This window comes from Equus asinus, chromosome 20 (genome assembly GCF_041296235.1).
Source record: "Equus asinus isolate D_3611 breed Donkey chromosome 20, EquAss-T2T_v2, whole genome shotgun sequence".
Classification (NCBI taxonomy): Eukaryota; Metazoa; Chordata; class Mammalia; order Perissodactyla; family Equidae; genus Equus; species Equus asinus.
In genome coordinates, this window is record NC_091809.1 from 95,834,886 (window position 1) to 95,859,044 (window position 24,159).

A 24,159-nucleotide genomic window follows, 5' to 3' on the forward strand; every position below is an offset into this window, starting at 1 on the left:
TTCTCAAAGTTGTACAACCACCACCGCTATCTAATTCTAGAACATTTTATCCCCATAAAAAGGAACCCCGTACCCATCTTCCCAATCTCCCCTCCCCCATTCCTTTGCAATAACTAATCTACTTTCTGTCTCTATGGATGTGCCTATTCTGGACATTTCATGTAAACGGAATCATACACTATGTATTTTTGTGTCTGGTTTCTTTCGTTTAGCGTAACACTGTCAAGGTTCATCCATATATCAACAATTCATTCCTTTTTATAGCTGAATAACATTCCATTGTATGGATATACCACATTTTGTTTATTCGTCAATTCATGGACGTTTGGGTTGTTTCTATTTTTTGGCAATTATGAATAATGCTGTTATGAACATTCGTGTACAAGTTTTTGTGTGGATATAAGTTTTCATTTCTCTTGGGTATATACCTAGGAGTAGATTTACTGGGTCATATGGTAACTGTATGTTTAACTTTGGAATGGCCAAATGGTTCCAAAACATCTACACCATTTTATTCCCACCAGAAACGTTTAAGCTTCCAATTTCTCCACATCCTCAGCAACACTTGTTTTTGTGTGCATTTTTTATTATAGTCATCCTACTGGGTATGAGGTGGTGTCTCATTGTGGCTTTGATTTGCATTTCCTTGATGGCTAATGATGTTCAGCTTGATGGCTAATGATCTTTTCACGTACTTATTGGCCATTTGTATATATTCTTTGAAGAAATGTCTATTCAGCTCATCTGCCCATTCTTTAATTGGGTTGTCTTTTTATTGTTGAGTCATAAAATTCTTTATATATTTTGGATACTAGTCTCTTATTAGAAATATGATTTGTAGATATTTTCTCTCATCTGTGAATTATGTTTTTACTTTCTTGATAGTGGCCTTTGATGCACAAAGGTTTTTAAAATTGATGAAATCTAATTTACCTTTTTTCTTTTGTTGCTTATGCTTTTGATATCATATCTAAGAAACTCTCACCTAATCCAAGGTCACAAAGATGCACCATAAGCTCTTTAGAAGCAATCTTATTTTCAATAGCCCTATGAGGAAAGAATAATGCACCCATTTCACAGATGAGGAAGCTAAGAGGTCAAGTGCTGGGATTTAAGCCTAGTGGAGTCTGACTCGGAACCTCACGTGTATCTCACTGTGCCTCTCCCCAAGACCCTTAACCTCTGGTCCCTTATAGGGCTTGGCCCAGTGCCTGGTGCCTGGTAGACCCACAGGGAATGCACATTGGATGGGTGAATGGCAGGTCCTAACAGGTGCTCGGTTTGCACTTGCTGGTTGGTTGGTGTGAACCGGAGTTTGCTCCTCAGTTACGCTGCTGACTTGGGGTTTGTGTATACAATGCTAGAGGTCACTGAGTGTCTCTCTCCCCTCTCACCTCCACAGTGTCTCATCATTGGGGGAGGACCGTGTGGTTTGCGCACTGCCATTGAACTTGCCTATCTGGGGGCCAAGGTGGTCGTGGTGGAGAAGAGGGACACCTTCTCCCGGAACAATGTGCTGCACCTCTGGCCTTTCACCATCCATGACCTGCGGAGCCTGGGAGCCAAGAAGTTCTACGGGAAGTTCTGTGCTGGCTCCATCGACCACATCAGTGAGTGGAGCCAACGGTAGCACCCCATGCGAGAAGGGGGCTGACCCTGGGTGGGGCACATCTCTCCACATTGAGGGGTCCCCAGAATGTTCCATCTTGCGAGTCCCTGGGGCCTCCACACATCCAGCTGGCAGACATTCAGTGAAGGGGCTGCCCGGTGCCTCCTGGCAGGCCTCTGCTCTGCCCCACTAGGCTGTAAGCACCATGAGGTCAGGGACTGTGGCATGTCCTGTTCACCAGAGTGTCTCCAGGATGTAAAAGAGTAGTTGACACATAGTGGATGCTCAATAAACTTCTGTTGAATTCATGAATGAAATATCGAAGAGAGAGTCAGAAGTAACCTGGTCTGCACTCCCAGAGAACTTACCAAGATTTTTGTCCACAATAAACTGTGCTTTAATAGAGTAGTCAGACTTGCTAGAGGAGTTCAGAAGAGGGAGCCACACCAAACCATTGCATGGGCCGGGTTTTCGAGCCTCTGGGATAAAGGAGCTGGATGCTGTGTTGCTGGTTCTGGGGAACCGTGGCAGGTTTTAGAAGAGAGGAATGACACAACTGACAGATCCTGTACCAAGTTTCCTTTAACTTTAGCAAGAGAGAGGGCATCATGATGGGGGTTCATCCAGAGAAGGAGGGGCAATAGAGAATGTGGATATCAGGTCCTGGCCGTCCCTGAATGCCAAGGTAGGGCCAGGTGAGTGCCGAGGCCCCTGTGCTGTGACATTACTCCCGCCTGGGTCTCTGAGGCAAGGTCTGTGCAGACGGGCTTTGGGAGTGTAGCGTCTGTCCTCATGATTTACAGGGAGGAGGTCTTTGGCCATTTTATATTTAGCAACCATGACCCATGAAAGCCAGGCAGGTTAATGCTGTGGGGAGTGTTCAAGGGTTGAACAGATTTGGGTCCAGAATCTGTCTTGTCCATTTTCTGCATGACTTGGATCAAATTCCTTACCTTCTTCACGCCCCAGTTTTGTCTCCTGTAAATGTGATTAAGGCCTGCCTGCCAGGATTGTTGAGAGGATTAAATGAGGTCAAGTTTGTAATGTGCTTGTCACTGTGCCTGGCACGTAGTGGGTCCTCAGGACACGCTTTGCATCCAGTGGTGTATGGTGATCACAAAGCAGCCAGGGTCCCCAAACTTCAGAATTCAGAGCTGCAGTCTCTCAACCACTGGGTGGGGAGGGGAACCCTGAGAGCCGCGCTACTGTGAGGACAAGAACTGGTGAGAAAAGGGTGTGGGGTTGGGCAGGAGTGACTGAAGAGAATTAACCACCACATAGGGCGTAATTTAGTCAGATACAGGAGAATGTATCAGCAGTGGCCCCGGAGTTTATTCTCAGTCTGGGATGAGTAAATTCTATGAGTCCATTGGAGAAAAATCTGGATTTGCCCAGAAAGCTGCAGTGTCAGCTTTCAGGATGTTCCCTACCACCCACAGAAGAATGTATGTTGGTGACCGATTTAGAACAACAACACTGAGCACCATTTTTGCATCAAGACCTCCTAAGAGGCAGGGCTGGGCACCAGAAGGCCTCGTGAGGGCCCTGGGGCTATTGGGTTTGCCTTCCCAGATGGCCAGGAGCTCCTCTCTGCCCCATTGATGGGGAACCCTATAACCCCTAGTCCTTGGAAATATCCCAGTGAGCAGAAACACTGGCAGGCCTCTGGAACCGAGATTCAAACATTCAGAGTGATCACTGTCAAGGGCAGGTCCAACGCCCATGGGAGGGCAGGAAGGGAGAATTTATTGAGTACCTACTGTGTGCTGCAACCAGAGAGACTAGGAACCTTGAAACTATGAGAGGCCAGGCCTCTGCCAAGGTCTGCTTCCAAGCAGGAGGCGGACTGGATTCTTTAAGCCCCAGCTGACTGGCTTCCTTTCAGACTCACCGTGGTCTTCTCTAGCCTCAGCTGTGTCCTGGTGCTTGGCAATGCTCAGCAGTTCTCAGCTTGTCCTGCATCAGCATCCTCCTCCAGTTCCCACCTTGGCGGTTCCAAACCTCCACCACGGCCTCCTCGTTCTTGGCAGATGGCCTCCCTCCTCTGCTCCGGGGAAGAAGCTCTGGCAGGCGCTCCCCACCAGCCCCCTGGCCTTCCTCCGCTCTCGCCCCACCCACGCACCCATTGCTTCCTCTCATCCCAAGTCAGAGGCAGAGCTGGCACCTCCTCTCCAACTCTAGGCCCTCCTTGTGTCCTGCCCTCCTTGTCCCCTGCCCCTCACCTCACACTGCCCCTCCTGCCTCTGTCATGGCCCGTTATGTTTCTTTACTTCAAAGTATTTATTCTAGAAAGAGTAGATATAGACTTTGTCTCTACTTTCCATTCATGCTTCCTTCCAGTGCAGTCTGACTTCTCCCCTACCACTATGCTAAAGAGATTTTCACCAAGGTCTCCAGAAGCTTCCTAACTCCCAAGTGCCCTGGGCTCCTGTAGTCTTCATCTTCCTTAATCTCTCCGTGGGATTTGGTGTTCTTGGCCCCTCCTCTCCCGGCTTCCAGGACTGTGGCTCAGGCTCTGTTCTGTCACTTCCCTGCCCCCCACCCCATGCCCTGCCCCATTCTATTTACCTGTGTTTCCTCCATTAGAGGGTGTGTTCCACATCTCCTGGGCCTAACGTGGCACCTGGCACATTGTGATGCTCAATAAATGTTAAATGAACAAAGCCCACGAAATACAGAGGGACCCAAAGAAAGTTTCAAACTTCACACTCTAACAAATACATCGATAAAGAGAACAGATTTGTGGTTACCAGAGGGGAAGGGGGTTGGGGGGTGGGTGAAAGGGATAAAGAGGCACATACGTATGGTGATGGATAAAAATTAGACTACTGGGGGTGAGCATGGTGAAGTATATTCAGAAATTGATAAACAATAATGTATACCCCAAATTACACAATGTTCTAAACAATTATAATCCCAATAAAATTGCTTGGAGAAAAAAAACTTCATACTCTGCAGAAAAATATTTGGAGGCGTACCCATTTGTGCCGAATGGCAGGGGACAATATAGGGAAATGAGGTGACACTTGCTGGGGGAATTTGAGAGAGTGGATAGGAGGTGGAGAACCATGAGCCCAGCTTTGTGGGGAGACTGCACAGCCCACCCATTCCCCTGGATGAGAGCACGGGCACAGTCCCCCCCAGAGTGAGCCGTTTGATCACTGACTTGACTTATGGCTCTTTGCTTACTCCTCTTTCCATCTTTATTTTTTCAAACCCTCAGCCCAGCTCTGGAAGGAGGCAGGAAAGAGCAAGCCGTCGTCATTATAGCATTTTCTACCAGCCAGAGCACAGTCTTGGAATCAGACAGATTTGGGTCCACAGTCTACTTTTGCCAGTATGTGACCTTGAGCAAGACACTTAGCCTCATTGAGCCTCAATTTCTCATCTATAAAAGGAGAAAAAGTATCCCAAAGGGCCACTGTAAGGGGTAAATGAGAAAACCTAGGGTGCTGGGCACATGATTAGTGCTCTGAAATGATCATTGTTGCTATATTGCTGGCTCAGACATCACTGAGTGGTGATTATCTAGTATTCTGCATACAGGAGGCACTCAAGCATTGCTACTGACAGTTCATCCCTCTTCTTCTCCCTTTCTAATAGGTATTCGTCAGTTGCAGCTCATCCTATTCAAGGTGGCCCTGATCTTGGGAGTTGAAATCCATGTGAATGTGGAGTTTGTGAAGGTTCTAGAGCCTCCTGAAGATCAAGAAATTCAAAGTACAGTATAATTTTGCTTTTCTGTCTAGAAGTCAGGTATTGCAAAATGGAAATCACATTTGCATCCTTCAGAGGATCTTCTGTAAGAGTTATTGGGAGTTGTTTGGCATAATTCCATCAAAGGATATTTTACTGTTTTTGACCATTGCTGTCACTTTAGGTTTGCTCTTCAGTCCCCAGGGGATTTATTATTAAGCCAATAAACCTGTGATTTGGTTGCTCTGTCACTAGGAGGCGGTACTTTGACAAATGAAGTCTAATCAGTAAGTAGGATGAAAGACATAGATTTAGTTATCTGATAAAATTCATTCACACGCTCTTCAAGCTGTGTGTGTACCCACATAGACATGTGGATACACTTGTTGTACCCATATATTTTAAAATGCAATAAAGAAAGTGAAGTTTCTAGAGCAAATATGAAATAAATGTTCAAAGTATTATTTGGTATATAATATTTTTAAGCTTTATTGAAGTATAATTTACAAACCATAAAATTCACCCATTGTAGGTATGTCCTATTTATTAATTTTTCTCTTTTTCCTTCTAGTATGTTTATGTAAATTCTGGTCTTTTATATACACCATGGTCAGAGAGTTTGTTCATGAGGCCTCTGCATCTTGCTTATTATCAAATCTGCTGCTGCCTGGACAGGGCTTTCCCTTTGGGTCCAGCTGAGTGTTAGAGACCTCGTAGCTTCACACGCAGGCTATACTCTGATTTCTCCTGTCCTCTGCCCAGAATATTGAGAATTTAGGGAAATCGTTAGTTGGCTTTTGAGCAGGATACCGTCCGATATTTAACTTTCTGAGACTCCTGTGTGCTTACCCTCTCCCAGACCTCTAGTGGACATTAAATCCTAATTATGGGGAAGCAGCAACATTTCACCTGAAAATGGTTTTGTAAGAGACGTGTACCGCACCACAAAAGATTTTTTAACAGAATGAAGTAGGAATTCAAGCTGGTTCATTACACCCTGAACATCCCTTTGGGTCTGTTAAGCAATGGGAGGGCACTGAGGAATGTGGGAGAATATGAAGAGAACTTGGTGGAATCTGTTGAAAAAAATAAGGTGCAAGTAAGACTGGTTTGAGAATCAGTAAAGATAGACTCCCAGCCTTTGTGGAAACCTGTAAAACCAGGCATAGAGTTGGCGCTGCTGATTTACCTTGTCCTGGATTGAATGGAAACTAAAGCCAGAAGGACTCCCGATTCCAGTGTGAATCTGGACAGCTGGTCATTCCTCCGGAGGCTCTGTCCGGGGTTCCTATACCTGGTGGCATGGTCCATTTCTCATGGCCAGCACAGAGCGGGTATATTCACTCTCTCCTCCCACCTCTCTCTACCAACTCATCTCCTTTTTCTGTCCTGGTAGAAATTGGCTGGCGGGCAGAATTTCTCCCCGCAGACCACTCTCTGTCGGAGTTTGAGTTTGATGTCATCATCGGCGCCGATGGCCGCAGGAACACGCTGGAAGGTGAAGACTCTTCTTGGGGCTGAGGATGGGGGGGAGGGAAGTGGAGGGGGTGTATCGGAAAGGGGATGAAGGGAGGGCAAGATGACAGGTGCCAAAGCTGGATGGCGGTCTTGATAGAAGAGCAGACCACCCTGCCATGCCTGAGGCTGAGTGTTGAGAACAGCTATTTAATTCTCTCTGAACCTCCATTTTCCCAACTGTAGGTGTGGATAATAGAGCTCTCTCAAGCATTGTTACAAGGGCTGGGAAAGGACTCATATGTAAAAATGCTTTATAAAGCTAAAGTGCCATGAAAATTAAAAGAAAACATCAACATACATTTATTGAGCACCTGCCAGTGTGCAAGCCATGGTACTGAGCACTTTCATACTCCATCTAACTAAGATAACCACTTTTTATGTATTAATGGCATTAGTTTACTGTCAAGTATAATTCCAGAAGGAGGAGGGCGTCACTTTTCATAACTTTCAAGCACATTCACTGCTGGACAATAAGATCAGTTTTGTCCAGACTGTCAAGGTGCAAAACCATGCTTCTCTGAGTTCTAAATCTGGAAGCATAACATGTTTTCTTGGGGTAGGATCTGGTCAGGTTGAGAGAGGAGCCCCATTGCCAGGAAATGCCCTCAGTCACCTCCATCCCAGCCTCAAGATTAATTGGTGCACAGGTTGTACTAATTTGCATTAACTGTGCTAATTTGAGACCATGGGTTTTAGACAAAGTGGTCCCACATGGCATCTCTTAGACCAGGGACAGGTCTGCTTTTTGAGCTTGCCCTGCTGAAGAGCTGTAGGCTGTGGATGTCTGACTGGGAGGACGCCTTCTCTGAGGACAGAACACACTCCCTAAAGTACGCCTGGTCTTAGAGAATTCAGAATGTGTGGTCTGCCTAGCCAAGGCCCTTCCCACCTGCTCTGCAGCCAGTGCTCCCTTCCTCTCTTCACTTCCATACCTACTCCCCCACCCCCTGCAATCAATAACCAATGTCTGACAAAGAAGGTTTAAGCTGCCAACCAGAATATTGTGCTGTTAGAGCTTATGGGGCCATTTTGATGGTTTGGGAAAACTGTAAATCCGAATACTTGAAAATCCCAGATCCACACTCAGCTTGAGTATGGTTTGGCATTTCATGAACGTGAAAAGAAGGGTGGGAAGGAGGAGAGCCATTTGAGCAACTTAGGACCAAGTAAGTACACTAGAGCAGGGTTTCTCAGTTGGGGTTATTGACATTTTGGTCCATTCTTTGTCGTGGGAGCTGTCCTGTGCATTGTAGGATACTTAGCAGCATCCCTGGCCTCCTCCCAGTAGACACCAGTAACACCCCAGCTGTGGCAACCAGAAATGTCTCCACACTTTGCCAAAGCACCCGGTTGAGAAATACTAGACTAGAGAATAATGGCCATTTCTGACTGTTTTCACAAAGGTCTAGTGAGTGGCTTAAAGGAGGCGTATTGAATAGAAACCCAAGACTGTTAGTTAGAGGGATTTTGGACAAAGAAGTCTGAGAATCAGCATGAGGACAGCAAATGTGAGGGGAACTCCCAAAGGTGGCAGCAGACAAAGGTCATGTCCAGCGAGTCTGCTAGTGCGATGAGTGCCTTGAGTTAGGCAAAGTAAACAGCAGTATCCAGGGCAGAGGCAAAATTCAGGACCAAGGACTAGTCAGATGCTGTAAAGAAAGGGGACTAGGAAGATGGTCCATTGAAATGTGACCGCTGGCTTGTGATCCTCTGTGTGGCTGCCTGTGGTGTTGTGAGTGATAATAAGAAATATGTGTTTGGTCTTTGTCCCCTTTCTGGCATAGAGCTCCCAAAACCCTTGCAATTTCCTGAGCGATAAGAGCAATGGGAGCATCTTTTGTTGCAATATTTGGTCTCTTGTCCTCAGTTCCTGAAATCGTTTCAGAGCCATAAAGGTGAAATTGGGTTCCTTGTTATTCATAACAAGCCTCTTTCCATCACAACTGAGTTTATGATAATAAGGTGTCTTTTAGAAATCCCTTAAAGATGGAGGGACTGGTTGCCAGGAGAGCCAGCTGTGCGATTAGAGGTTTGGAACTTGCAATCCCACCCCCTGACCTTCTGGGAGGTGAGGGGGGAGATTGAGTCCAGTCACCAAAGGCCAGTGACTTAATCAATCCTGCCTGTATATTGAAGCCTCTGTGAAAACCCAGAAGGAGAGGGTTTGGAGAGCTTCCGGGTTGGTGAACACATGGAGATTTGGGGAGAGTGGTGTGATCCAAGAGGACATGGAAGCTCCAAGCCCCTTCCCCATACCTTGCCCTATGCGTCTCTCCATCTGGTTGTTCTTGAGTTATCTAGTAAGTAAAATGTTTCTCTGAGTTCTTTAAACTGCTCTAGCAAATTAATTGAAGCCAAGAAAGGGGGTCCTTGGAACCTCCAATTTATAGCGGGTCGGTCAGAAGCTCAGGTGACAACATAGTCTTGCAATTGGCATCTGGAGTGGGGGCAGTCTTGTGGGACTGTGGAATCTGATACTATCTCCGGGTAGATAGCATCAGAATTGAGTTGAATTGTAGGACACCCAGCTGGTGTCCTAGAATTGCTTGTTGTTGGTGGGGGTGGGGGACCCACATTGTAATTGCATGCAGAATTCTTACTGCCATTAAAAAGCAATTTCAATGTAAATCATTGAAAACTATAAGAACCCTGAGGAATCATTGTACCAAATTAATTGCAAGTTAGAATACCACCTATTCATTAGACATTTATTGTGTACTAAGTGCCAGTCGCTGGGACTGGAGACAGAAAATTTGTTAAAATCTCTGTGCTGTGGGAATTCAATCTCAAAATCCCACTTTTCAAAGGGAAAAAAAAAATCATGAAAGATGCTAATAAAGTAGCATTGTGTAAGTTTAAGGTGCATGTGGGTCTTTCATGAGTTCCTAGCAACAGTCTGTAAAAGGATGAGCCCTGTGATTGCCTGTTGGAGAAGACGGTGTTAGCCTTGTTTGTTGAAGCCTAGTTAGGAGAATTGGTCCAATAGATTTTAGGAAAGGAAAGAGTCCCCCTGGCTGAGAAAGGCTGGCAATGTGTTTCTTCCTCGGGTATAGACTTCGGCCTTTCTGCCTGCCCCTGTTCTCTAGAGATCCAGAATTCTGGTTTCCCTGGCCTGTGGGGCGCCTGAGAATAGCTCTCTCAGTAATCGTTTTCAGTTTCCATGCCAAATGCAGAAGAAAGACCCACTTTTTCCCTTCTCCTCACGCAGGGTTCAGAAGAAAAGAATTCCGTGGGAAGCTGGCTATTGCCATCACCGCCAACTTCATAAACAGAAACAGCACAGCTGAGGCCAAGGTGGAAGAGATTAGTGGCGTGGCTTTCATCTTCAATCAGAAATTCTTTCAGGACCTTAAAGAAGAAACAGGTGGGACCTTCACCTTTCTCCAAACCAGGCCATTGTCCATGAGTCCTAACATGTGCAGAGGAGCAGCTGGCTGTCCTGGCTCTGGGAACCAGGGGACTCCCATAAAGTGGAAACAGGGATTTCTTCTCAGGATAATAATGGATTCCTTCAAGGACAAGAGGGATTCTGGAGGGAAAGTTCTAGATGTTGTCCATGAAAATAGATAAACTTTTATTTACTCAGAGACATTTATTGAGTGCCCATATGAGCTAGTACTGAAAATCCTGGGATACAAAGTCGAGGTTCACACCATCCCCTTCCGAAGTGGCTTCCTGTCCAGAAAGGGACTCCCACATAAACCATCCTAATGCAGGCTGGTCGGTCTGTGCCCGAGGTGAGTGTGAGATTCAGGGAGCGCTCTGAGTGGGGAGTCAGTAACCTGGGGGTGGTCCTTGAAGAAGCGTGGGTGCCTTTGTGCAGTGTGCCAGTGGCCCTTCCCCCTGGGGGACGTCCAGGGATGCCAGGGGAACCTGCCGCTGACTCAGGGGCATCGGTTGTCCCCCAGTTGTGGGCCTTGAGAAAAGAAGGTATTCATTTATTTACTCAGCAAGTGTCTATTGAATGCCCTGCACTAGATGCTGTTCAAGGACATGAGATAGAGCAGTAGGCAAAACAAACAAGACCCCTCACTGAGCTGGAGACCATCAATAAACAAAGAACTAATGCCTTACGGGTCTATAAGGCTGGTGGGGAAAAGTAAAGCAGAGTGAAGGAAAGAGGGATAAAACGCCTGCTTCCAATTAAGTAAATTCCAGATTTTTTTTTCCTTTCTTTTTAACCTGATTTAAAAAATATATATTTTTCCTTGAAAAGGCATTGTAACAACGTTAAATAAAATCTTTATACTAAAAATAAATCCCCCACACCTAGCACCACCTAGCAGGCTTAGTCTTCATTTTCATATACTGCTTTTCTGTAATTTTCCACCTGCATCCTTTCTGTTTACATAGTTCTGGCTGTCATCAGTGTCAGTGCTCTTTGTCAGTCTGCTTTTCTCATTCAGCGTCACATTTCAAATATTGACCGTATTGCAACCTAGTCCTGCTGATGGTCAGTTTGGGCAGAATAGCTCATTAAGTGGATATACTGTCACTGCGGAAACATTTCAACCACGGGTTGGCAAACTGTGGGTGGCCACGTGTTTTTGTATTGCCTTCCAGCTAAGAATGGTTCTCATATTTTGAATGGCTGAAGAAAAACCAAAAGAAGAAGAATATTTTGTGACAAATTGAAAACTACATGGAAGTCAAGTTTCAATGTCCGTAAATGAGGGTTTACTGGAATGCGTCCACCCTCATTTGTTGACGTTGTTACCTATGGCTGCTCCACCAGGAGTGGGTGCCACACAGCCTGGATGGCCCTCAGAGCCCCAAATATTGACTCTCTGGCCCTTTCCAGAATAGATTTGCTGACCTCTGATTTAGATCTTTCAGTTATTTATGGTTACAGATAAAGCTGCTTCTGCTGGATTATTTCTTTAGGATAGTTTTCTAGGAATGGGGTTTGTTACAGAGCCAGACTATGCCTCTCGCTGGTCAAGGGATGAGTGCCCATCGCATGACCCTCTGAGTTTCACCATGGTTGCAGTATTTTATTAAAAAAGTATTTCCTTCCAGCATATTATGTGCTTTTGAATGATTTAAGAATTCTTCAACCCTCCCTTCCCCTTAAATACCAAGAAAATAAATACTTAAGCCGCCAAATCTAAATTATGACAGGACATTGAGCGTGTTTTTCCAAATGTCTCAATGAGCTTCCTTTACACTTTGCTGTGGTCGTCACCTTTGGTCATTGTTTCACAACCGTGCCCCCACACAGTGACAGCAATGAACTTCCTCTGATTCTCTGGGGGGCCCTCTGCATTGATGGCTGTTTTCTATTTAACGGTAATAAAGGAGTTCCTATGGTTACCCAGCACGCCTCTGTGTTGACTGCTGAGTTGCCGTGCACCTCTCTCTCCCTTCAAAGAAGCTAAACCAGAGGTTCTGAGACCTGATCGTGGATCAGAATCCCCTGTAGGGCTTGTTAAAGCACAGACTGCCAGCCCTACCCCCGGAGTTGCCGTTCAATAGGTCCGGGGTGCGGCCCTGATCATTTGCATTTCGACTAAGTTCTCAGGTGATGCTGTTGCTTCTGGCCACACCCCCCACTTTGAGAACCACTAAGCTAAGCTGTCATCACACAGTGTTGTTTTAAATGCAGGAACCTAGTCTATAAAGTGTTTTGCAACTGGTGGAAAGTGTCAAGAGACACAACCCAGCCCTTTAAGCCCAGCTGTTCCTACTGGGGCACCTGGGTTTTCATACACAGCAAGAAACATCACTTAGCATAGTCTTTGGGAATTCACACAGCTCTTTGCATCACTGGCCGCACAAAGGGCACAGTGAGTAGGACTTGGAATCAGACAGGCTGGGGTTCAAATCCTGGCTCTGTCTTTGCTTAGCACCATGCCGTGAACAGCACTTACTCAGCTCTACCTTGCAAACACTGGTCCACAGCCCCTAAGGACTTTATGAGTTTTCACAGAAATGGTGCCTTAATCATATTGCAGTATATAAATGTATCAACATGTTCTACACCTTAAACTTACACATTGTTGTATGTCAATTATATCTCAATTGAAAAAGAAGAGTGTCTTTGTGGGACTACAACAGCTAGCTCTGTTGACTTGGGTAAATTCTGGCACTCGGTTTTATCTTCTCCGGCCTTGTATGTCTTAAAACTTGTCTAACGTGAATACTCTGCAGGTAAATAGTGAGACCTGTAAGGAGGTAAAGCAGAGCTCCTGGCACACAGCAGGCACGCAGGAAGTGATGCTGAGTCTGATCGCTTCTCTTTTCAGGGATTGACCTCGAGAACATCGTTTACTACAAGGACTCCACCCACTATTTCGTCATGACTGCCAAGAAGCAGAGCCTGCTTGACAAAGGTGTCATCATTAATGTACGTATCTCTTGGCTGTGATGTCCTGACTGTCTCTCCCTTTGTGACCTGGGCTGGCAGCATCAGCAAGTGTGCGAGCAGACGTTGTCCCGCCAGAGACTGAACAAGGAGCGGGGAGGAGGGAAGGGACTGCCGCCCGCTAACTTCCTTCTCCTTGGTGTTGCATCAGTGTTGGATGAAGGTGTTGCAGAGGTGTTTCTGCAGACCTGGGGGGGTCGAGTGGGGGCGCTGCGACCCTTATCCAGGCGTCAGTGTAGGTCCTCTCCCCCTAGAGATCAGCTGAGTCTCTTCCTTCCCCACAGCTCATTCACCCTGCCCCTTTTCTGGGAGGTCACACGTCATCTGGAAGCAAATGGCTCCTTGTCCTAGTGGGACACAGAGACACTTTCACTTGTGAATTTCATGCTGTGGCCCCCTTGTCGTGGTACGGGGCAAAGCTCACTGTTCTTGCAGTCAAAAAGACAAGTGGAATCTTGGCTCTGTCACATATGAACTAAGCACTGTGACTAAGCTGCTTAACCTTTCTGTGCCTCAGTCTTCTCATCTACAGAATAGGAATAATAGTTTCTGTCTGAATGGGTAGTTGGGAGGAGTAAATTAAAAAACATACACAGGGCACCTGGCACGTACTGGGTGTGTGGATTCCCCCCATCACTCCTGCCTGGTTTGGACACCTGCTTCTTTGTCCTGCTGGCCTCCTGGCCTTCTCATCTTCGTACTTAAACAGGGAGCAGGGTTGGAAGGAAGGAGCATGTGGAGAGGTGGGCCCCAGGCTGGAATCTTCTTTGGTTGGGTTTCAACCCTTCCAGAGTCCCTGTTCCTGCCACTGCTCCTGCTGTAGCCTCAAGATAAGGATCGTGCAGCCTGAGGTCAGCCTGCTCTCCGGTGTCGGCCTATAGCCCAGGCAGCACGGTGCCCATTCATTGCTGCTTGTCAGAGAAGAATGTGCCTGTCCCCTCGCCAGCTTGTGCTGGCAGCCAGCCGGGCGGCATTAGTAACCCAGCCCTCCCCTGGGCCTCCTCCACATCAGCTCAGGTCTTTGCTGAGAGCCTGAGTTGCCGGACAGGAGGCTGTGAATGGGGGCGTGGGGGTGGGATGAAGCTGACTGAGCACAGCCAGCAGCTGTGTGAGTGATGGGTTTCAACATCTGGTGCCCCACTGCTGACCCCGGCTGGGGGAGGCGACGCGGTGTCCCCTTCTTCCCTCTGCTCCACAGACCTCCCTGCCAAAGTTGCCTCCTCTGACAGGATGCCTGTGTCAGATAGAGGGGGACCACTCAGCATCCAGGCGTGCAGGCACAGGGAACACCTTTGCAGAGAAGGGGCTGGGAAGCCTATGCCAGTCCCCCCTGGGGAGTCACAAAGTTTGACTTGGGTTTCCTGTTTCCCTGGCTGAGTATTCCAGCCTTGTGGAACACCAAGGTTCCCTTCCATATCCTAGGGCATTTGTCCAGGCCACAATATGGTGGTCATGGTCGCTCAACTCCTTGGCAGTTGTCAAAGCCCCGCCATACTCCATCTCAGGCTCTCTGTCATGTCAGGGGTGTGGGCAAGAATGACTTGCTCTGGTCCCTCATGACTGTGGAGGAGCTGGGAGCAGATCCCGGGGCAGCGGTTGACCTCACCAAGGCCTTCCTTCCCACCTCAGAGACTCCAGGAGCATCTTCTAAGCTGGCGCCGAGGGCTCTCTAGGTATAAGACACAAACTTTCATCTAGAAATTGGAGGCCTTAGGCTGGATGAGGGAGAAGTGGACACCCATTTGGTTCAGGAGCTCTGGCCTGAGTCTCCAGGTGTCCAGCTGAGCTCTATAGCCTTTGCATAAGCTGCAAGCTGACCTATCTACCCGGAGCCTCTTAAATTAACCTTCTTCTCTTGTTCCTGGAGGAATGGCAAGTCCTCTGTTTTCCTCTCCCCATATGGGTCAGCATCTTCCTAGAGGCACACAGAAGGTGCTGGTGAATGTTCATTGAATAACTCACGGATCTGCTTCCTCATCTCCTCCTGCTGATCTCTGGGCTTCTTTCTATGGCTACTGAAGGGAGATTGAAAGTTCTTCTCAAGAAATCATGCCTCTGGGCTCCCAGCTGTGTCCATCTTGCTCTCCCCGACAAGGAGGGTGGCCCTTCCCGCAGGACCCTGCCTCTGCTGGCCCACGCACATGCACACTAGGATTCCTGCATGCGACAGGCTTGGTTTCGCCACAGTGGGAGGGAGCAAGCTTGGTTGCCAGGTGTGTGAGGTGGTTGCACCTCGCAGCTGGCCTCCCGATGCTGAGCTCACACTCACTGGAGGCGTTGGACAGGCCTTGCCTGACCTCCTCTGAGCTACAGTCTCTTTCCAGCTCAACTCTTGGGTGACTATCTTCCTATTGGATTCCATCCCCCTTGCTCATTTTTGCTGCTTTCCCTCTGCACCTCCCCACCTCTTGTCCAGGATCCAGCTTCTCTTCAGGACCCGAGGCCTGTGGAAAATGAAGGCCACACCATCCCCCTGCCTTGATCTTACTTTAGAACTGCTTCCAGTCCCGTCCGCTTTACTTACAGCCCCATTTGCACGTTTTTCTCTCTCGGTCTTGTTCTCACACCCTCCCTCTGTTCTGCTTCTGCCGTCCACCCTCTCACCTGGGCCCTCCTGCCCTGCGGGGCCCATGGCTCCTCCAAGCATCCCTGGGCCAGGTGGGCTATCACCCCTGTGCAGCCTGGGTCTGCTCCCTTTGCGAAGTCCCCACACTCCTGCTTGGGGCTTCAGGGCCAGGCGCTGCCTTCATCACACAGTGTCCCCATTCACCCATCACCAGTGGCCCTCAGGGATGCTGGGGCATGTTTTGAAGAGGGGGCTATTTTGAGAGCTCTCCCTTCACTCTTCCCCATCTCGTCTCCTCACCTTCAAGGGCGGGAAGTGATCATGTGACTGTAGGCACAGGTATAAGAAGGGAGAGCTCCAGCCTGGGCGCCGTGACCTGATAAAGGGCTCTGGGGTCAGTGCTGGCTGCATCTGGGTGATGTGGTTTGGATGTGGAAATGTTAGAATTTCCAAAACAGGGTGTTTGAAATCATGGCCTTGAGAAAATTGACACAGTTGGTCACTCTGGTTGTAGAAAATTGACAGTTCCTTCACTCTCTTTGTGGAAAATCAACACAGTCGGTCACTCTGTAGGAAGTTGACACCATCGGTCACTCTTTATAGATGAGGCTGTGCCTTCTGAGACCTTTGTAGATGCCCTTGGGATGCCTTGGGTGGGTCCAGGATGCGCTTCACCTCGTGCTGTGTTTTGTGCCATCGTGACTTGTTGGGAACAGGAGTTCCTTCACTGAGCACTTCCCATGTGCAGGCACAGGGCTGGGATTTCACGTCTCACTCTGACCTGAGGACAGTCTCACTTGGTCCTCCCAAGGCTCCGTGGATTGGTGGTGTTATTCTTATTTTACGAATAAGAAAGGAGAAGCTCGGAAGAGCTCAATAACTCTTCTCAATTTGCGCAGTTAGTAAACAGCAGAGGTGGAATTTGACTTGTCACTCTCGGTGACCCCAAGGCCTGTGTTGGTCTTACACACTCGCCTCTGCCCTCTCCCCCCGCCATCCTGGGATGTGCACTTTCTGTGTCACCTTTTGAGAAAGATAGTCTTTCCATTTCTTTAGCTGCACGATGAGCAGATTTGACTCTGGGAGACGTCCCACAGTTCATTGCCGGTGTCCCTCCAGGATGAATATCCTAGTCCTCTAAGCTTAGAGTTCTTCTCCCCTGCTCCCTGCCGTCCCCAGCCCCAGCAGCAGGGAGGTAAAACAATTAACACTGTAAGACCAAAGCAGGGCCCTGAGCAGCCCTCAGCCTGTCGAGAAAAGGGGTAGCTGATTGTGGAGAGAAAGTTTGAGAGTTCTGCCAAGCAGCCATCTCTGTTCTGGTCTTGTCTGACCACTGAACGCAGCGTATCTGGACCACGTTAACTTAGCTTAGTCCATTATGAAATCACTCTTCCTCACTTGCTTTTTTACCTTTTAGTTTTATTGAAAGTTATCACAAGAACCAGCCATATGAAATATGCTTCTATATTTGCCTCAAGAACGTTATTGAGTACGCTGTTCATTACAACACAATGTTCTCTGTCGAAATTCCTATGTGAGACAATTCTTTTAGAATTTAGTGCCAGGAAAACACTCCTCCCCTAGGGAATTTCTATGCTTCCTTCTTTCTGATAAGGGAAGCCCTGTGATATATCACATTTCTCTTCTGTCTTGGATGCCAGGAAGCTCCAAGCCAAATTTGATGCTTAATCACCACTCTTTTAACCCTTGCAGATGGCTCATGTGGTTCCTTTCTATTCCCTTGGCCCCGATTTTCTATGTCTGTTTTGATTAGCTTCACTGTACAAACTCACTCCAAGTCCTTTTGCAAAGAAGTGGGTATGAGTCCCTGCTCTTCCGAGGGGCCGGGTGCTGCACTGTGCTCCTGGTCTCCCCACAGGACTACATTGACACAGAGATGCTGCTGCGTGCCGAGAACGTAAACCAGGACAACCTGCTCTCCTACGCTCGCGAAGCTGCAGATTTCGCCACCAATTACCAGCTGCCATCTTTAGACTTCGCCATGAACCATTACGGGCAGCCCGACGTGGCCATGTTCGACTTCACCTCCATGTACGCCTCAGAGAATGCGGCCCTGGTGCGCGAGCGTCAGTCACACCAGCTGCTCGTGGCTCTGGTGGGCGACAGCTTGCTTGAGGTACTGTCTGCATTTGGAGCCCCTCATCCCCGCTGGAGGACAGATGCCTGCATTTATGTTCCAGCTTGCAGCATCTGCTGTCATGCAGCCGGGGGAAGGACAGGCTCTCAGCCAGTTGGCAAGGCTCTGCGGAGCCCATCCTGGCTTCGGAGGCTGCCCTTTCACTAATTCTGAGGAGCCACTTCTGCCTGTGTATAGATGGGAGAGCTTTCTCTTCCGCCTCTCGGTTCTTCTGGGCTGACCTCTTTGTGGAAGTACACAATCAGGCAGCCCTGGCCTAAACCTCACAGGCCGTCCTTCTCAGAACGTGTAGACCCCGGCTGGGCCAAGACTTCTTCCTCACGTGGGTGGCTCTCTGTAGCCTTTCAATATGGAGATGGGATAGGATGCAAGAGAGGTGTCTGTGCCCCAAAGTCCTGTTACCATCCATGGCCTCCCTGCTCAAAATTCTTCCCGGAAAAATCTACAAATACAAGGATCCTTAGATTAAGTGAATGCTTTCAGAGGGTAAATTTTTATCTTTAATGTAAGCACTAAGCAAAATATGTTTATGTATCTATCCCAAGCAAGAGTCAAATTCCCAATGATGCTTTGGGTGTGCATGGGACAGGTAAGTCAGAACTTGGCTCACCGTTGACTGTGGACTCTGACCTGGGCTCCTTGGCCAAGTACTTCTGTCCCAGTCCCCCTCTCAGTGCTATCCCTCCCAGGTTCTCTGCTATATCCTGGCCAGATGGGCTTACTTCCATCAGGCTCCGCCCTTCTCCAGCCACCCAGCCTTTGCCCACGCTATTCCTGAACGGCTCGAGATCAGAGTCCTATCCGTTCTTTAAAATCAGCATAAAAGCCACTCTTTTATGAAGCATTCCCGATTTCCATCTCCCTCCCCCAAGGTGGCCTCTGCCTTTTTGGAGCCCCCAGAGCATTTTGCTGGCCCCGTGTCCTAGCACGCTTTGTGTATCACTTGGTGCTACGGCTCTGTGTTTGTGGTGAATCGCAGTGGGCTGCCCGTCGCCTCGCTGTGCCCTCAGTGCCGTGCAGGGCCTGGTGATCAGCAGTGCTGGATAGAGTGGGAGAACAGCCTGGGAGTCCTTAGAGTCAACTGGAATTTTGCATGTTTTCTTTCGCAGCCGTTTTGGCCCATGGGCACAGGCTGTGCCCGGGGCTTCCTGGCAGCCTTTGACACAGCGTGGATGGTGAAGAGCTGGGACCGGGGCACTCCTCCCCTGGAGCTGCTGGCTGAAAGGTGAGGGTCCACAGCAGGGCTCTCAGCTGGGGGCAGGGCCGGGTGAAAAGCTCGGGCAGGAGAGGGAGCAAGTCTGGCCATCGGGCGGCTCCTGGGTGAATGAGGAGAGAGGCTTCCCCCATGTGGCCTGATTCGATCATCGGGGTCCCCGAGGAAACTTTCTCCATCATGATCTACTTCCTTCAGTGACTTTCTCTGGGGGCCAGGACCTTAGGCTCTGGATGCCAAAGAGAAAAATCTTCATCTCGGGGGGCCCTGAAGTTGAGGTTCCTGGAACCGCTCAGGAATCAGAAGAGGTTTATGTGGGGAGGTGTTCATGGTAGCACTGAGTGTCCACCCTGCTCGGGGCTGGGTTCTCTGACCTACCACACTTCTTCCACTGCTGGGATCCTGGGCTTCCTCCCAGACCCCTGCTGCTGGCCACGTGGCTGTGACAGCTGGCGGACTGAGAGAAGTCAGGGCTGGCGGGTGGGGACGGGCCTCTGCTGGTCTTGGGTGTGGAAGCCTGTGGTCATGGGGGACCGGCCACAGGAGGCTGCGTGGCTGACTGGTGGCTATAGCAAAACCTCAGGTTGCCATGCTGCCAACTCTGCGTCCCTGCCCTCTGCCTGGGGAGGAGCGTCATCGCCTCCTCTGGCCCCTTTGACCCTCCCCTGTGTTGCAGCTCTCAAGAACCACAAGGGCCAGGCCAGGCATTGCAGGGAGGGGTTGTACAAACACATGAAAGAAGTCCTGAGGGTGGATGGGAGGGCTGGGGCTGCCTGAGGCTCTGAGAGCAATCGCTGACCCCGGGCTCTGCCTCCCTCCAGGGAAAGTCTTTACCGCCTGTTACCTCAGACGACCCCAGAGAACATCAACAAGAACTTTGAGCAGTACACGCTGGACCCGGGGACGCGGTACCCAAACCTCAACTCGAACTGTGTCAGGCCCCATCAGGTAAGTGCTTTCTGGGGCCCCGTCTGGTTCACCCTGTACTGGGGAGTGGGAAGAGGGTCCTCTAAAATCCTGGCACATCCTGGGACTGAGGCCACCAGTGCCTCTTGGCCCAAAGGTGGGACCCGTTCCTCCCTCGAGGAGAACCACCGGAGTAAAGCAGAGTCAGCATCTCTCTGGCCTACAAGAGAGAAATAGAACACGTGGAATAAGTGTGTGTCCATGTAGGACATATGTTTGTTTGGCACCAGGCATGTGCGTTGCTAAGCGTACCTCTCTCAAATAATCTTCTTGGCCAAATATCCAGTCGTTTCCATCCATGGTCCTAGAGTCCATTTTTTCTCCCATTGTCTCAGAGCCACATAACCTCTGAACTCTTCAGTCAATAGCACAAAGAAGGTGTGAAGGTTTAAAATAGTCATTTACATATATTCACACTTGAACTCCCCCAAGTTGGGGTGGATAATTGAGATCTGCAGCTCCATGTCTCAGGTCACCTGGGTTCCTGTGTTGAAGGTCATGACCTCAGTGATAGAAGGAAAGGGTGGCCGATGTTGGGTAGGGGGTGGGTGGACTTCAGAGGCCCCTGAGACCAGGCTTTGGGGGGAACTGGTGGGCAGCTGTGCGGTCTCTCTTCTTGCAGGTGAAGCATTTGTACATCACTAAGGAGCTGCACCAATACCCTCTCGAGAGGCTGGGCTCGCTGAGGAGATCCGTCAACCTCTCCAGGCGGGGTAAGCGGCCCTCCTAGGACCCTGGCCAGGCCGCCCGCCGGGAGGGGCTTTGTGGAGAGGGTCCTGCCCCATGGCCGTGGGGGCACTGGCCCTGAAAAACAGCCTAGCTCTGTGTGACCCTGGCCAGTGCCTCTCCTCTGAACTTCGGGTTCCTCCCCTGTAACACCAGGACAAGGACACCACCTCCCACAGAACCCTTGTGAAGGAGTTAGGAGGTGTTGAGCACTCAGCATGTGAAAGTGGCATTTGATATGGGATTACTCCCCTGGGCTTGCCTTTCTTTTCCTGTTGTTTCCAGTTTGGGGGTCTTATCTCCCCAGCTAGATAACAAGCTCCGTGTGCTTCCCTCTTCCTGATCTTCTGGGGCCTGGCACAGTGCTGGCACAAGGCTGGCGCTCAGTGGCAGAGGAGGGGATGATGAAATGAATAACTCCCTGAGCATCCATCCGGCCGTGCTCGGGTCGCTGTCCTGCTTAGGGACCTCTCTAGCTTCTGTCGCCTGCCCCATCCTTGTACCCTCTCCACCGCTGGGCAAACTCAGCCTTCCCAGCCCCTCCTCTCTTCCCTCCCTGTACCACAAGCCCCAGTGCTGCCGCCCCTTAACAAACAGTTTCATAAAAAAATGGCAGGTTTTTCTGGATTCTTTGCCACGCACTAGTCCTTTCTGTATTCCTGGGATTCCTTCTTCTGTCTGATGCGTTCCTACATGCTCTTCAAGAAGCAGCTCAAATGGTCTCCTTTATGACTCTTTCTTTGGCCATTTCCCCGGTCCCTGGCTGACTCGGGGCAAACCCACTCACATTCTCCCGCTTCTCTGCCACAGCAGTACCGTGTCATCGTCACCCGTTCCGTGTCTCCCTTCCCCACTAGATGGGATGTTGGCAGAGTCCGCATTGTCCTCACCTCTGTGTTCCTAGCCTCTAACTGAGGCCTGGCAGTGGGAGTCTTAGAGGCTCCTTGCTGCAGGAGAGCGTGCTTCCTGTCTCAGCATGCTGCCCTCCCGCCATGGTTTTGACAGGGCCGGCTCAGCGGGCAGCACCCGTGCCCATGGTGTCTTGCCTTGGTGCTGTTCCTCCTGGTCCCCAGCCACGGCAGCAGTTGGAGGGGATCCCCAGGAGAGTTGCTGAGATTTTCCCAGAGTGCTTCACCACCGTCTCCCCTAACTGCAGAGTCAGACATCCGGCCCAGCAAGCTCTTAACCTGGTGCCAGCAGCAGACCGAGGGCTACCAGCATGTCAACGTCACTGACCTGACCACATCCTGGAGGAGTGGCCTGGCCCTGTGTGCCATCATCCACCGCTTCCGGCCTGAGCTGATGTAAGTCTGGGGACCACACTGGACCTGCCAAGCCCCTCACGGCCCAAGGGGAACCTGGAGACAAGGGAAATCAGGGCTGTAAATGCAGAATCTTCAGAACTTGGTTCAGTATTTCTCTTTGCATGTTTTGGATTTGAGGTCTTTCTTAAGTTTGTTCTTTTCCCATTACGCTAATTGCTCTGACAGCAACACGTTTGATCCACATTGCTGATGTGTGAGGACCAAGAGTGGCTCCTGCTCCGTGATTGCACCTGCCCCCCATGCCGCCTCTGTCACCACACTTGGGAATTTGGAGCATTCACACCTTGGAGCTCTGCTCAAGAGAGGAATCATGGACAGGACTTAGTTCTGGGCACCAGTGTGAGGGTTCTACAGCCTTAAGAATTAGATTTGAGACCCAGATCCCATAGCTGTGTACCATTGGGCGAACCGCTTATCTTCTCTGAATTTATTTCTTCATCTATAGATTGAGAATAATGGCAGGGCCATTAGGAAGATCAGATTATGATTGTGGAAACGCTTTGTGATGTTGAAAGCACAATACATTTATCAATGTTATGTTTAAATCGTCGCAGTGAGCAGATTCATCCAGAAGGCTGAAGGAAACCTCCCAAAGGCTTGTGGAGTGGTACCCTTAGGACGTGAGGCTGCCTTGAGAAGGGGATGGGCTCACGTGTTACTTGATATTATACATAACTTGATGCTTCTTTTATAAGCAGCCCAGATTACTTTTGTAATTAAAAGGGAAAAAAACATAAGGGAAATACTTTAAAGTGGCTTATACATTTTCCAAAGAGCTTTAAATCATTTTCTGATTGTTTGGGCCCAGGCAGCAATCATATTATCATGACCCCGATCTGATCTGGTCCCTCCCTGAGTGAGAAGGACAGGGTTAGTGTCTCCCCTGGCCGAGCCTCTCTGGGGATCTGGGGCGAGGGCGGGAAGGGGTGCTTGGGGGGCAGGGGCTGAGGTCGCTGCTTCTTTGCCCCCCACCCCCCAACCCTGCTGACACCTGGCGCGTGTCACCTGCAGGGATCCTCATGGGCTGAGTTTGCTCAGCTCGTCACACCTCTCTCCTCTCCCTGAACTTCGTCTTATTTTGATTCCCCAGCAACTTTGACTCTTTGAACGAAGATGACGCCGTGGAGAACAACCAGCTAGCGTTTGACGTGGCTGAGCGTGAGTTTGGCATCCCCCCGGTGACCACGGGCAAAGAGATGGCGTCAGCCCAGGAGCCTGACAAGCTCAGCATGGTCATGTACCTCTCCAAGTTCTACGAGCTCTTCCGGGGCACCCCGCTGAGGCCTGTGGGTAAGGACTTGCTTTTAGACCAGGCTTTCCTCAGCTCTTGAGCTCTTTCTGCCCTGTGCTTGCCTCTGGCTGCTCTTCACACTGGTGTCATCTGTTCTGGGGCTGACCCATGCCTTCCCTTTGACTCTGAGGCCAAGCAGGGTGGACCCCACACCCAGACCCGTGTGTGTGAGTGAGTCTGTGTGGCAAGGGCCACATGGGGCTGAGGGTCTGTCCCTGTCACTGGGAGGTCACTGACAGAGCTGCATGCACCCCCTACCCAGCCATTTATGTCTTCAGTTGAGGGTGAGGGGATTACTTTGGAGGGACCTTGTAGCAATGACACGTCCTGAGCCCTGGGGTAGCCGTGGCAGGATCCGAATCTCAGTCAGACTTTTATTCCCAACAGAGTCTTGGGGCAAAAACTATGGAGAAAATGCTGACCTCAGCTTGGCCAAATCCTCCCTTTCTCATAACTATCTCAACCTCACGTTTCCAAGGAAGAGGACTCCACGAGTAAGTGTCAGCCCTGTTTTTGTTTTATTTCTCTTTGCGCGTGGATGGGGTAAGGGGAAGGGACAGTGTCATGCTCTCAGTCGGTCTGTGCTGATGAAGTGCACAGACCAAGCGCTCGTGGAGGATGGGAGTAAAACTCGGCTCCATAACCGAGTGTTTGTGGCAGTTTCCCTGGCACCGTGCAGCCAGCTTCAATGACTCAAAAGGGCATCTAGGAAGGGCACGGTGGAGAA

At 49.6% G+C, this 24,159-nt stretch overlaps 1 protein-coding gene across 13 annotated transcripts in view; it reads left to right on the forward strand.

The window, feature by feature from the left end:
* MICAL2 (microtubule associated monooxygenase, calponin and LIM domain containing 2) overlaps positions 1-24,159 on the forward strand; it is a 229,247-nt gene that overhangs the window by 89,998 nt on the left and 115,090 nt on the right. For all 13 annotated transcript variants that reach the window (XM_070491125.1, XM_070491126.1, XM_070491127.1 and 10 more), the window contains 12 exons: positions 1,403-1,610; positions 5,213-5,329; positions 6,702-6,803; positions 10,032-10,187; positions 13,069-13,169; positions 17,633-17,890; positions 19,021-19,136; positions 19,946-20,072; positions 20,713-20,803; positions 21,973-22,120; positions 23,232-23,431; positions 23,820-23,926. In XM_070491125.1, coding sequence (XP_070347226.1) covers positions 1,403-1,610; positions 5,213-5,329; positions 6,702-6,803; positions 10,032-10,187; positions 13,069-13,169; positions 17,633-17,890; positions 19,021-19,136; positions 19,946-20,072; positions 20,713-20,803; positions 21,973-22,120; positions 23,232-23,431; positions 23,820-23,926 — 1,731 coding nt within the window. The remainder of the gene's footprint in view (positions 1-1,402; positions 1,611-5,212; positions 5,330-6,701; positions 6,804-10,031; positions 10,188-13,068; positions 13,170-17,632; positions 17,891-19,020; positions 19,137-19,945; positions 20,073-20,712; positions 20,804-21,972; positions 22,121-23,231; positions 23,432-23,819; positions 23,927-24,159) is intronic.